General features: G+C 38.6%; 1 protein-coding gene across 2 annotated transcripts in view; it reads right to left on the reverse strand.

The window, feature by feature from the left end:
• Positions 1–15,422, reverse strand: part of PCNX (pecanex homolog (Drosophila)) — a 211,816-nt gene that overhangs the window by 33,560 nt on the left and 162,834 nt on the right. For both annotated transcript variants that reach the window (XM_011949638.1, XM_011949639.1), the window contains 2 exons: positions 8,737–8,990; positions 6,233–6,463 (listed from right to left, as the gene is read on the reverse strand). In XM_011949638.1, the coding sequence (XP_011805028.1) occupies positions 6,233–6,463; positions 8,737–8,990 (485 nt within the window). The remainder of the gene's footprint in view (positions 1–6,232; positions 6,464–8,736; positions 8,991–15,422) is intronic.

The following is a 15,422-nucleotide window of genomic DNA, read 5'->3' on the forward strand; positions in this document are numbered from 1 at the left end:
AAAAAAAAAAAGCAGGGGTTGTAATCCTAGTCTCTGATAAAACAGGCTTTAAACCCACAAAGATCAAAAAAGACAAAGAAAAGCATTACATAATGGTAAAGGTATCAATGCAACAAGGAGAGCTAACTATCCTATATATATATGCACCCAATACAGGAGCACGCAATTCATAAAACAAGTGCTTAGAGACCTACAAAGAGACTTAGAGTCCCACACAGTAACAGTGGGAGACTTTAACACCCCACAGTCAATATTAGATCAACAAGATAGAAAATTAACAAGGATACTCAGGACTTGAACTCAGTTCTGGACCAAGCAGACCTAATAGACATCTACAGAACTCTCCACCCCAAATCAACAGAAGATACATTCTTCTCAGCACCACATCGCACTTATTCCAAAATTGACCACATAATTGGAAATAAAGCACTCCTCAGCAAATGTAAAAGAACAGAAATCATAACAAACGGTCTCTCAGACCATAGTGCAATCAAATTAGAACTCAGGATTAAGAGAATCACTCAAAACCACACAACTGCATGGAAACTGAAAAACCTGCTCCTGAATGACTACTGGGTAAATCACGAAATTAAGGTAGAAATAAATAAGTGCTTTGAAACCAATGAGAACAAAGACACAGTGTACCAGAATCTCGGGGACACAGGTAAAACAGTGTTTAGAGAGAAATTTATAGCATAAATGCCCACAGAAAAAACTGGGAAAGATCTAAAACCAATACCCTCACATCACAATTAAAAGAACTAGAGAAGCAAGAGCAAACAAATTCAAAAGGTAGCAGAAGACAACAAATAACTAAGATCAGAGCAGAACTGAAGGAGACAGAGACACAAAAAACCCTTCAAAAAATGAATCCAGAGCTGTTTTTTTGAAAAGATCAACAAATAGATAGACTGCTAGTTAGATTAATAAAGAAGAAAAGAGAGAAGAATCAAACAGACACAATAAAAATGATAAAGGGAATATCACCACTGAACCCACAGAAATACAAACTACCATCAGAGAATACTATAAACACCTCTATGCAAATAAACTAGGAAGTCTAGAAGAAATGGATAAATTTCTGGACGCACACACACTCCCAAGTATAAACCAGGAAGAAGTCGAATCCCTGAATAGACCAATAACAAGTACTGAAATTGAGGCAGTAATTAATAGCCTATCAACCAAAAAAGCCCAGGACCAGATGGACTGAGAGCTGAATTCTACCAGAGGTACAAAGAAAAGGTGGTACCATTCCTTCTGAAACTATTCCAAACAACAGAAAAGAGGGACTCCACCCTAATCATTTTATGAGAAGAGCATCATCCTGATACCAAAACCTGGCAGACACACAATAAAAAAAGAAAATTTCAGGCCAATATACCTGATGAACATCAATGAGAAAATCCTCAATAAGATACTGGCTGACAGAATCCAGCAGCACATCAATAAGCTTATCCACCACAACCAAGTTAGCTTCATCCCTGGGATGCAAGGATGGTTCAATATATGCAAATCAATAAACGTAATCCATCACATAAACAGAACCAATGACAAAAACCACAAGATTATCTCAACAGATGCAGAAAAGGCCTTTGATAAAATTCAACATCCCTTCATGCTAAAAACTCTCCATAAACTAGGTATTGATGGAACCTATCTCAAAATAAGAAGAGCTATCTATGACAAATCCATGGTCAATATCATACTGAATGGGCAAAAGATGGAAGCATTCCCTTTGAAAACCGGCACAAGACAAGGATGCCCTCTCTCACCACTCCTATTCAACAGAGTACTGGAAGTTCTGAACAGGGCAATCAGCCAAGAAAAGAAATAGAGGGTATTTAAATACGAAGAGAGGAAGTCAAATTATCTCTGTTTGCAGATGACGTGATTGTATATTTAGAAAACCCCACTGCCTCAGCCCAAAATCTCCTTAAGCTGATAAGCAACTTCAGCAAAGTCTCAAGATACAAAATCAATGTGAAAAATCACAAGCATTCCTGTACACCAATAACAGACAAACAGAGAGCCAAATCATGAGTGAACTCCCATTCACAATTGCTACAAAGAGAATAAAATATCTAGGAATACAGCTTATAAGGGATGTGAAGGACCTCTTCAAGGAGAACTACAAACCACTGCTCAAGGAAGTAAGAGAGGACACAAACAAATGGAAAAATATTCTATGCTCATGGATAGGAAGAATCAATATTGTGAAAATGGCCATACTGCCCAAAGTAATTTATAGATTCAATGCTATCCCCATCAAGCTACCACTGACTTTCTTCACAGAATTGGAAAAAACTACTTTAAATTTCATATGGAACCAAAAAAGAAACCACATAGCAAAGACAGTCTTAAGCAAAAAGAACAAAGCTGGGGGCATCACGCTATCTGACTTCAAACTGTATTACAAGGCTACAGTAACCAAAACAACATGGTACCGGTACCAAAACAAATATACAGACCAATGGAACAGAACAGAGGCCTCAGAAATAATGCCACTCATTTACAACCATCTGATCTTTGACAAACCTGACAAAAACAAGCAATGGGGAAACGATTCCCTATATAATAAATGGCATTGAGAAAACTGGCTAGCCATATGTAGAAAGCTGAAACTGGACCCTTTCCTTACACCTTAGACAAAAATTAACTCAAGATGGATTAAAGACTTAAACATAAGACCTAAAACCATAAAAATCCTAGAAGAACAACTAGGTAATACCATTCAGGCCATAGGCATGGGCAAAGACTTCACAACTAAAACACCAAAAGCAATGGCAACAAAAGCCAAAACTGACAAATGGGATCTAATTAAGCTAAAGAGCTTCTGTACAGCAAAAGAAACTATCCTCACAGTGAACAGACAACCTACAGAATGGGAGAAAATTTTTGTAATCTATCTATCTGACAAAGGGCTAATATCCAAATCTACAAGGAACTTAAATTTACAAGAAAAAAACCAACCCCATCCAAAAGTGGGTGAAGGATATAAACAGACACTTCTCAAAAGAAGACATTTATGTGGCCAACAGACATATGAAAAAAAGCTCATCATCAATGGTCATTAGAGAACTGCAAATCAAAACCACAATGATACCATCTCATGCCAGTTAGAATGGTGATTACTAAAAAGTCAGGAAACAACAGATGCTGGAGAGGATGTGAAGAAATAGAAACACTTTAACACTGTTAGTGGGAGTGTAAATTAGTTCAACCATTGTGGAAGATAGTGTGGCGATTCCTCAAGGATCTAGAACCAGAAATACCATTTGACCCAGCAATCCCATTTTGGGTATATACCCAAAAGGACTATAAATCATTCTACTATAAAGACACGTGCACATATATGTTTACTGCAGCACTGTTCACAATAGCAAAGACTTGGAACCAACCCAAATGCCCATCAATGATAGACTGGATAAAAAAATGTGGCACATAAACAACATGGAATACTATGCCACCATAATAAAGGATGAATTCATGTCCTTTGTAGGGACATGGATGAAGCTGGAAACCATCATTCTCAGCAAACTAACACAGGGACAGAAAACCAAACACTGCATGTTTTCACTCGTAAGTGGGAGTTGAACACTGAGAACACATGGACACAGGGAGGGGAACATCACACACTGGGGCCTGTTGGGGTGTGGGGGGCTATGGGAGGGATAGCTTAGGAAAAATACCTAATGTAGATGACAGGTTGATGGATGCAGCAAGCCACATGGCTTGTGTATTCCCATGTAACAAACCTGCACCTTCTGCACATGTATCCCAGAACTTAAAGTACAATAATAATAAAAAAAGAAACATGAGAAAACTACACTAAGGCACATTGTATTTAAATTGCTTAAAACCAGTAATACAGAGAAAATCTTAAAAGCAGCCAGTGAAAAAAGATATTATATTGTACCTACCATTTTTTCAGAGGAACAAAGAAAAGAATGACAGCGGACTTCTCATCAGAAACAATGCAAGCCAGAAGACAGTATAGCAACATCTTTAATTTGCTGAAAGAAAAAAACTAGTTCAAGCCTGGTAGCACTATTTTGTTACTGTTGGAGAAGGCATGTGCCCTACTCCCTAAATTGCATTAGAAATTCTCACCAAAAATTCTTGCTAATACTAACAATAAAGTGAAAGAAATACTTATCGTTTGAAAAGTAGGAGAAAGAAACTGAGATGAATCCTTTCATTTTCGCATTGAAGGTAATTTTAATGCAGTTAGTTCAGCATCAATCTTATACTATCTTGAAAGGGAACTACCGAAGAAGGGTCTGAGGCAGCTTTTAAACATTCAGATGAGGGCACTACAGCTTGAAGTCAGCAAGTCTGGCCTGATTAACGTCCCCAGGAAGAGGTTATTCTGGGAATGCTGATTCAGAGAATAGCATGCAAGATCTTAAGCAGATGAAGATAATCTTGTTTAACTTAAAAGAAAAACTAGGGCAAATGGGAGACCATATAGCTGGAAAAATACAACTGATAATTTTCTTCTAAAGAGACTGCAAGAGTAGAAAATAAAACAGACCAGGATCAGTGAAATAAGCTACCTGAAGAGACTGGGGATACCCAAGTTTAGAGGTAAACCTTTTGAATATATGATTTATTACCAATCAGGACTTCCTTGAGCCATGTTCATGACCTCAGCAATAATCTCTAAAGGTCCTTAAGGTAGGATGGAACCCTGTTCCTCAGTGGGTACACTGTGAACCCCTAGACCAAAACATTATGATTCAATCACAACAAAATAACCAATATCATCTGAGCCAAAGAAGAGCTATAGAATAATATGACTGTTCCCATTACTTCTCCCAACAACAGTCAGTCCAAGGATTTGAGAACAGTATGCAAAACATTTTAAGTATATTTTATTTATGAAAAAATAAAACTACTTGTTATATGTTTGGAAGAAAGAAGTTTAGCTTTGAGGTCCTCTATTTCCAGCCACTGTCTACTGGTCTTCTGAGCCTTTTGTGAGGTTATTTTATCCAACTCACTATTCCTTCTTTTAAGATATACTACTCTGCTCCATATAAACTGCACATCTAGTACAAAAGCTCAAAGCCACCACTCAGAGAGGAAGTACAAGATGCTCCTGTTCTTACTGATGGAGTAAAAAGAGGCTGATATGATGGCTGTCTTACTCTAAGTGGTGGCAAAGGAAGGACTAAACCAAGTGCTAAATCTGAAGATGGTCAGTATGTACCTCCTGGACCATGATGAAGGCACCAGTTGTCAAGATAGCTCACTATGCTACATGATAGTGGGTAAATCTGTACATAGGACACTGGTGGTTCAACTACACAAGTCTTTTGCTTAAAAAGCAGTAGTGGTGGTAGGAATTAGCTTTGTAATCACAGGCCTTGGCACTGCGATTATGTTACATGGAGTCTGACCAGGGGTGTGATACTACCACAAAAATCATGAGACCTAGAAGGAAGCCATAGTTGCTGAAGTCCCTAACTCATCTTACTTTTAGGATAAGACATGTTATCCTAATGTGTGGATTGGGAACCACCAGAATTAAAATCACCCCTAGTGATTTTAATCACAGCCTAGACCTAGATCAGAATCTTATAGGTGGGGCCCAGGAATCTGAATTTTTACAAGTTCCTATGCCTTTTTTACTCACATTAACATTTGAAAATCAATGGTCTAGATCACACTGTCCAATATGGTAGTCACTAGCTACACGGGCTCCTAAATTTAAATCAGTTAAAATTCAATAAAATTTACAATTCAGCTTTTTAGTTGTACTAGCCACATTTCACGTGTTTCACAGCCACATGTGGCAGTGACAGCACATTTCCAACACTGCAGAAAGCCTGTTAGCCAGCACTGGTCTAGACTTTGTATTTGGGACAAAGACATCTAATTATCCTTAAGTGTGGCAGACAGAGGTAGAATTTCTTAAGGACTAGATTTTGAAGGGTAATGTGTGGAATGTGAATGTATGTGCATGCCCATGCATGCCCAGGGTAGAGGAGGTGCTACCTGGACAACGAGACTGGGACACTGCAAATGAAAGACAGAGGGAGGTCACTTCCTTTAACCTGTTTTGGCAGAGTTGGTTTGGCCTAACCATAATGAACCAGTTAGGTTATCTTAACCAGAAGATCAGAAAGAGGAAGGTCTAGAAAAACTGACCTCATAACAACAGGGACATTCTTTGCATCTTTGGAAAAACCTGGATTCAAAGAGTTGTAAATGAAATAAACTCTACCTTTGCTCTTCGGGAAGAGCAGTACTCTATCCAGTTGAGGTAAATCACACAGAAACTCTCCCTAGATATGCCTGCCAGTCGGTGGTCATAGTCTTCATCAATGTTTGGATTAAAGGTCGGGTCCACATCGACATAATTGCGATCGGCACACAGACGAAGTCCTTCCTGCATTGTCTCATTAGCTAGCCACTCCTCTAGCTTAGAAGAGGTCGTAACATAATAAATGATACCCTAACATGAACAAGACAAAAAAAAAAAAAAAAGAATTCAGATTAAATTACAATTTCAATTAACTCAGATTCGTCAATGAAATAAATTCCAATTATTTATAATGATATAAATTCCATTACAATTATTTATAATGATATAAATTCCCCCTCAATATTCTACATATGTATTTTAAGAATACTATAATAATATACCTCAGGCCTTACTGGATGAAAAAACATCTAATACTTTAAAATCACAACCATAAATTCAACAAAGCAACTTCAAAACAATTCTGTTTATTTTATTTTATTTTACTTATTTATTTAGAGACAAAGTCTTACTCTGTCGCCCATGCTGGAGTGCAGTGGCATAATCTCGGTTCACTACAACCTCTACCTCCTGGGTTCAAACAATTCTCATGCCTCAGCCTCCCAAGTAGCTGGGATTACAGGCGCCCACCACCACACCCAGCTAATTTTTATATTTTTAGTAGAGATGGGTTTTCACCATGTTGGCCAGGCTGGTCTTGAACTCCTGACCTCCAGTGGTCCATCTGCCTCAGCCTCCCAAAGTGCTGGGATTACAGCTATGAGCCACCGCACCTGGCCCTAATCTATTGATTTTAGAGCTTTTGAACTTAGGATATTTCAAAAGAGGTAAAAAAAAAAAAAATAAAACTTTACTGTAGTGCATTTATTTTGAATAATTTATCATAGAGAGTTATTAAGGCCATCTGGTGGTCCTAGGCCAAGTTATAGAGATATATATTTATAACTAGAGAAGAAAATGCCACACTCACACACGAGTAAAAAATACTGTGAAATCAATCTCTAGTTTCCTGAGGTTAGGTTTAGCCAAACATTAAATGGAAGGCTCAAAGTTCATCCCAATCAGCAAATAAGGTGGTGAGGAGAGGTAACAACATAAGATACGAAAATTTCAGGCTGGGGATGGTGGCTCACGCCTATAACCCCAGCACTTTGGGAGGCCAAGGTGGGAGAACTGCTTGAGCCCAGAGTTTGAGAGCCTGGGCAACATAGTGAAACCTCATCTCTACAAAACAATAAAAAATTAGCTGGGTGTGGTGGCATGCACTGTAGTCCCAGTTACCCAGGAGGTTAACGTGAGTGTAATGCTTGAGCCCTGGAGGTCAAGGCTGCAGTGAGCTACAATTATGCCACTGTACCCCCAGCCTGGACAACAGAATGAAACCCTGTCTCAAAAAAAAAAAAAAAAAAAAAGAAGAAGAAGAAAAGAAAAAAAGGTGTGAAAAATTCAGATGTTGGTTATTAAAGCTTAGCACACGTTTCCTTCTTAAAAATACTGGCTTTACCTGCAAGCCCCTAAGTCACAACCATACTGTATTTCTATAAACTCTTCAGCAAAAATAGAATCTCTTGTGCAGTAAAGGATTAACCTTGCCCAATGAGGGGTTTGGCCTTTACCCTTGGGTTGTAGGGGGTAACCTCTAAGCCTTGGCATGCCCTTCCTGTTAAAACAGTCTTTGTTCAGCTGGGGACCTAGAGCCACACAGTATCAGCACGACCTCTGGACGTCCTGGAGGCTTATGTTGGCCATGTGGATGGTCAACCATGCCTACGTGACAGGACACCAAGTTCAAGCAAGCTTCCTTGGTGGACAACATCCCGTGAGTACTGCCATGCTTCACTGCTGGGAGAAAAAGGCATCTGCACAACTCTTAGCAACTTACTGAACCTATGAGTGGTCTTGGGGACCCCAAAACTACAGTTGATATCAGAAGTGAGGGTGGTCTTGGGGACCTCTTGAATTTTGCAATATTTTTATTCAGTTTGTTGAATGAAAGCTGTGCAAAGCAGTGGTCAAGAGCAAGGGCTCAAGAGTCAGACAAGCATGGGTTTTAAGCCCCAAACTCTACTTGTTAGAGGACCTTGGCCAAGTTAACTTCTGATCCTTACGTTGTTTATTTGTAAAATAGGGAAATACTTATTTACAGAATTAAGTAAGACAATCATGTGTGTATGCATATTTGTGTGTACATATTCCTTAGCACAATGCCTAAAACACAAGCTACAAATGTCTAGCTATTATTAATGAATGAATGGAATGAATTTCAGTAAACAAAGAGAAAGCAAGACGTTAGTAGGTCTATTTTTATGGACTTTTCTGGATCCTAGAGAATTTAAATAAGTACTCAGAAGCAAAGCATAAGTTTAAAAAAAGTATACGCATATATATATATACTTACATATATATACACGTTATTCCCAAAAAACTCTGATTATCTGAAGATCTAAGCAGACACAAACTCTTACCTTGACATAGTAAGTTGTGAGTACTTTCCGAAGATCAAAGACTTGAAGCATAGAAGCAGCACTATTATCAGTGATGCTATACCCCTCCAGAATATACTTTGTGACTATCACTTCCCAAGCTAGCCATCGCTGGCTAAATGCAGCATTAAATGAAAGCATGTGAGGAATATGGCCAGGTTCACAACAGCAAAATCCTTCATCTTCCTCTACACCTTCAGTAATGGCCTCCACTTCCCGTTGTTGACAGTAGGTACCTTAAAGAGAGAGAGAGAGACCATTACAAAGGGGGAAAAACCAGAAAGTAGGAAAAATGAATGCAAGGACACATGAGATTTAGAAAAAATACATGTTTTATCACAATTAAAAGTATATGATGGATTTGCCTTAGAATATTCATTAATGAATTATAGCAAACACCAGAAATCACGCATATTCTATATTCATATCCTGTCAAAACACAATGTGCATTAGCATTAGTACACTACAGGTTTTTTTGTTTGTTTGTTTGTTTGTTTTGAGACAGAGTCTCCCTCTGTAGCCCAGGCTGGAGTGCAGTGGTGTGATCTCAGCCCACTGCCTCCCGGGTCCCAGTTCAAGCAATTCTCCTGCCTTAGCCTCCAGAGTAGTTGGTATTACAAGCATGCGCCACCAGGCCCAGCTAATTTTTGTATTTTTAGTAGAGACGGGGATTCACCGTGTTGGTCTTAAACTCCAGACCTCGTGATCTGCCTGCCTCAACCTCCCAAAGTGCTGGGATTACAGGCGTGAGTCACTGCACCCACACTACGGGTTCTGATAATTCATGTGGTAAAGTAACTTTAGTATTGACTTACTGATTTCTAAATGTTTCAAATGGGTTTACAATTGTGTTTGTATCAAATGAAGCACCAAAGAGTAAAGACACACCTCCTGAAGGTCTGAGTTAATTTTAAAAATACAAAAACCAGTGGAATGTTATTGAAGTAAAAATACAAAAACAGATTAAATATACAATGAGACCCATAGCAATCTAGAGCCAGTAAAGTATCATCTGTTACACTAACGTCAGTTTTCATTTTGTTCTGTGGTCTTGTTTCAACTCAATCTGTAAATTCCTTATATTATGTAAAGACTATAATCATACTTAACTGTATAAAAATCAGACTGCACAATAGTTTTTTCTTCTTTAAAAGTAATATTAATACATACACCATCCATGTCTGAAAACCACTGCTTTGAGAGAAACTGATACCATCACACCTAGTCCCAGCTGATAGTGGTGGTGGTACAATGAAAGATAAGGCTAAAAAGGTTTTTATGGCCAAGCTAAGGAGTTGTGCATTTAGCCCTCTATAGCCCTCAATAATTCCATTATTTCATTTTTTTGTTTAATAACTGTCACCAACACTTCCATAATAATATTACACAGTGTCGACAAGAAAAACCCTTGACTTGAACCTGACACTAACAGGAATACATGCTGTGGGTGACCATTTTATATGATACTCCCTAAAAATATACAGGCATACCTTGTTTTACTGTGCTTTGTTTTATTGCTCTTTGAAGGCACTGTGATATCTACAAATTGAAGGTTTTTGACAACCTTGTGTCAAGCAAATCTATTGGTACCATTTTTCCAACAGCATGTGCTCACTTCCTGTCTCTGGATCTCAAACATTTTATTACTATTGTATCTATAATGGTGAGTCCTCATTACTCCCTATCACGAGAACAACAAGGGGAAAATCCACCCCCATGATCTAATCATGCCCCACCAAGCCCCCCCCTCCAACACTGGGGATTACAATTCAACATGAGATTTGGGCAGGGACACAAATCCAAACCATATCACCACGATAGGCCAAAAGTTAGGTCTCATGTACCAAATGGCCAAGTTGTGAATGCAAAGGAAACATTATTGAAGAAAATTAAAAGTGCTACTCCAGTGAACAAACAAAAGATAAGAAAGCAAAAAAGACTTATTGCTGATATGGAGAACGTTTGAGTGGTCTGGAGAGATCAAACTAACTATAACATTCCCTTAAGCCAAAGTCTAATCCAGAGCAAAGCTCTAACTCTACAATTCTATGAAGGCTGAGAAGCAAGGAAGCTGCAGAAGAAAACTGGAAGCTAGTAGAGATTGGGTCATGAGGTTTAAGGAAAGAAGCTGTCTTCACAACATAAAAGTGCACGGTGAAGCTGCAAGTGCTGACGTTAAAGCTGCAGCAAGTTATCCAGAATATCTAGCTATGATCATTGACGAAGGTGGCAATACTACAACAACAGATTTTCAAAATAGACTAAACATCCTTACATGGAAAGAAGATGCCATCTAGGACTTTCACAGCTAGAGAGGAGTCAATGCCTGGCTTCAAATCTTCAAAGGACACGCTGACTCTCTTTGAAAGGGTCCAATGCAGCTGCTAAGTTTAAGTTGAAATGCTCATTTATCATTCCAAAAATGCTAGAACCTTTAAGAATTAGGCTAAATTTACTCTGTACACTATAAATGGAATAACAAAGACTGGATGACAGCACATCTGTTTATAGCATGGTTTACTGGATATTTTAAGCCTATTGAGATCTTCTGCTCAGAAAAATGATTCCTTTCCAAATATTACTACTCATTGACAATGCACCTGATCACCCAAGAACTCTGATGGAAATGTACAAGGACATTAGTGTTGTTTTCATGCCTGCTAACACAACATCCGTTCCGCAGTCTGTACATCAAGAAATAATTGCAACTGTCAAGTCTTATTACTTAAGAAATAAATTTTGTAAGGCTATAGCTGCCACAGAGGGATTCCTCTGATGACTCTGGGCAAAGTAAACTGACAATTTCCTGGAAAGGATTCACCATTTTAGACGCCAGTAAAGACACTCATGATTCATGGGAAGAGGTCAAAATGTCAACACTAATAGGAATTTGAAATAAGTTGATTGTAACTCTCATGGATAACTTTGTGGGGTTTCACGACTTCAGTGGTAGAACTAATTGCAGATATGGCAGGAATAGCAAGAGAACCAGAATCAGAAGCGAAAACTGAAGGATGTGGCGGAATTGCTACAATATCCCAATAAAACGTAAAGAGATGAGGTGTTGCTTCTTATGTTTGAGAAGAAAGCAGTTTCTTGAGAGGAAATTGACTCCTGGTGAAGATGTTGTGAGCCTTGGTTAAAATGACAACAAAGGATTTTGAATATTACATAAACTTGATTAATAAAACAATAGCAAAGTTTGAGAGCACTGACTCTAGTTTTGAAAGAAATCATACTGTGGGTAAATGCTATTAAACAGCATTGCATGCTACAGAGGAATCCTTCATGAAACAAAGAATCAATAAATGTAACAAACTTCATTGTTGTCTGATTTTAAGATCTTGCCAAAGCTACCCCAACGTTCAGCAATCACCACCTTGACCAGTTAGCAGCCATCAACATCGAGGCAAGACTCTCCATCAGCAAAAAGATCACAACTCACTGAAGGCTCAGATAATTCTTAGCATTTTTTAGCAGTAAATTTTTAAAATTAAGATATGTAGTACATTCTTTCTTTAGCCATAATGCTATTGCATATTTAATACACTACCATATAATGTAAACATAACTTTTACATGCAGTGGAAAACCAAGCAATTTGTGTGACTTGCTTTATTGCAATATTTACTTTATTGCAGTGGTCTGAACCCAACATGTAATATCTCCAAGGTATGCCTGTAATACATATACATGTTTTTCAAAATAGTAAGAACATATGCAATATTATAAAGTGTCTTTTAAACCAATAATAGAAATGAAATTTAATGAAATGTTTTCTGACACCTTTTGAAGACCATGTTTTACTACAGCGACCTTTTAAAACAGAAAGAATTCCATTAATTTGCTAATATTTAAATTGATTTAAAAAATGAAAAATGGGTGAATATTTTTAGAGCTACTATATGGTTTGGCTGTGTCCCCACCCAAATCTCATCTTGAATTGTAGCTCCCATAATTCCAAGTGTTGTGAGAGGGACCTGGTAGGAGATAGGTGAATCATGGGGGCAGTTCCCACATACTGTTCTCATGGTAGTAAGTCAGTCTGGAGAGATCTGATGGTTTTATAAGGGGTTTCCCCTTTTGCTTGGCTCTTATTCTGTCTTGTCTGCTGTATTGTAAGATGTGCCTTTCACCTTCTACCATGACTGGGAGCCCTCCCCAGACACGTGGAACTATAAGTCCATTAAACCTCTTTTTCTTTATAAATTACCCAGTCTCAAGTGTTTATCAGCAGTGTGAAAACATACTAATATAGGCACTTATAAAAAAGGACTGCTAATTTCTGCTTACTTTGCAATTGCAGGATTTTTGCATCTATAGTCACAATCAAAATTAAACTACACTTACTTTTACAAACGTATATACGTATATATACATGTACATATATACACACATTTGTATATATGTATATATACACACATATACATATATTTGCATATATGTGTATATATGTATATAAGTATATATCAGATAATATACAATGTATATTAAAACAAATTATATTTTACAAACGTATATACGTATATATACATGTACATATATACACACATTTGTATATATGTGTGTATATATATGTGTGTGTGTGTGTGTGTGTGTGTGTGTAAACACTTCTTTTCTGAAGGCCAGAACATCCATACTACAGGCCTACTCATAAGCTCAAAACATCAATTAAAAAAAATTATCAAGACCTCTCTCCCTAAGCCCCTTGTTTTTGCAGTAGAATTTGGATTATTTCTCCTTAGGCTAGCTACAGAGATATCTTCCTAAGATTTCTCTACACCTTCAACCTATGTGGGATCTCCTGTTTTGTGGATCACACTTCTTTCTTTTCTTGCTTGTGTTTATCCGTGTACTCCTGCATCCCACTGAGTTTCTTTAATACAATCATTTTGAAATTTTTTTAGGCATTTCGTTTTTTTTTTCCTTTGGGATCTATTACTGCAGAATTATTTTGTTCCTTTGGAGTCATCATCTCTTCTTTTTTAAAATGATTCTTGTGTCCTTACATTTATATCTGTGCATTTAGTGTAACAGTTGCTTCTTCCAGTTTTATGGGTTGGTTTTTGTAGGGACTTTTTCCTGTAGATGTATCTATAGTATTGGTGGGGTAGGATACTTTGGCTTTGATTTTGGGTGGGCACAGTAGTATCATCTCTGTATGATTTATTCACTGTAGTCAGTTTCAGTGGTATCTGTAAGTTTCTCAGTGGCCTAGACTGCAGTTGTAAATTAAGGCTATGGTGGGTCTTTGCTGGGGAAGAGGACACCAGATGGATGGTCCTCAGGCACCAGTGGTGTTGGTAGAGGGCCAGCCTTCTGGTCCTTGAGTCCTTGGGCATCATACTTGGGAGCCAGTGGTGGGTCTGAATGGGTCAGCCCTTGGGCCTCCTGGCAGCATGGTGGGGTGCCAGCAGCAGGCTGGGCATGCAGATACTTGAGCCCCCAGGCAGCCTGTGTAGTGTTGGCAGTGGCAATAATGGCTGCACGACAACCTTTGGGTCTGAGTCACAGGTGGTGGTGGTGGGCTGGAAAGATCAGTTTCAGGGCCTCCCAGATGGTGCATGTGGGTGCCAGTGTGGGGCAGAGTGGGCATGTTCTTGTGCCCCTGGATGGCATGTGCATGTGCCAGTGGCAGCAGGCATGGTGGACCTATCTCTAGGCTATAGGACAGTACACGCAGGTGGTAGCCATGGGCAGGACAAGCCTATCCTGCAGTTTCTGGAAGGCATATGTGGGTGCTAGCAGTGGTAGCGTCAGTCCCCAGGACCCAGATGACATGTGTAAATGCTAATGGCAGTGGTGGTGGCAGTGGTTGGGGTGGATCTGTCCTCAGGTCCCCAGAGGGCATGTGCAAGCACTGTCAGTGGCGAATGGGGAAGGTTGATTCCCAGGTCCCCAAGACCTGAGTTATTTGTTATGACTCGATATTAATTTTGAAGAGCTCTTTATTGTTTTCTGAGTGTTTTCAATTTAGTGGCAAGCTGTTCCTGTTTCAAGGAACCAATATTTTCTATGATCTTTTTCCAGATAGTCTATTAGAGTGCCAGAGGTTAGTATTTAGACTTTCAGTTAATTCTCTATTTAAATAATCTTATCCAGTCCTAGTTTTGCCTGATGGTCTGGAGTCCAGAGTGATCCTCTTTGGTTTGGTTATCAGCCTCTGGTCTTCCTTGGCATAAGGTGGGGAGTCCTGAAGGTTCCACCACACTATATTCAGTCTTTCCTCTGGTTTTCCTGTATTTAGAATAGAACTAAAAGACCCAGGCCTTTTATCATTCCTGATGCTTGTGAATGTTGAACCAGGAATTTTACAGGCCAAACTGGCCCATTTACTGGTAGTATTTCTATCTATATACAGTTAGGTTGTAACTTTCTCTAATCTGCAGAGTCAGATAGTATCTGACTCCTCTACTCACCTGCACTTTTTCCAGATCTTAGCTGAAATTGCTGATATGTTGTTTCTTCTCTTGATCAATGTGTCTTGTGTTCCTTTGCTTTCATTTTGTCTGGGTTTTGTGAGAAATGAGGGATGTTTGTAGTCTATTGATCATTTTTAACCTAAAGTCCCCCTCAGGAATATCACTTTTTTGATTTACTTTTTAATGCAAAAGAGATCATCCAAAGGGGTTTTTGAAGGCCAGGAATGCTTTAGGTTCTTTGTCTTCC

Source organism: Colobus angolensis, unplaced genomic scaffold (assembly GCF_000951035.1).
Source record: "Colobus angolensis palliatus isolate OR3802 unplaced genomic scaffold, Cang.pa_1.0 Scaffold3, whole genome shotgun sequence".
Classification (NCBI taxonomy): domain Eukaryota; kingdom Metazoa; phylum Chordata; class Mammalia; order Primates; family Cercopithecidae; genus Colobus; species Colobus angolensis.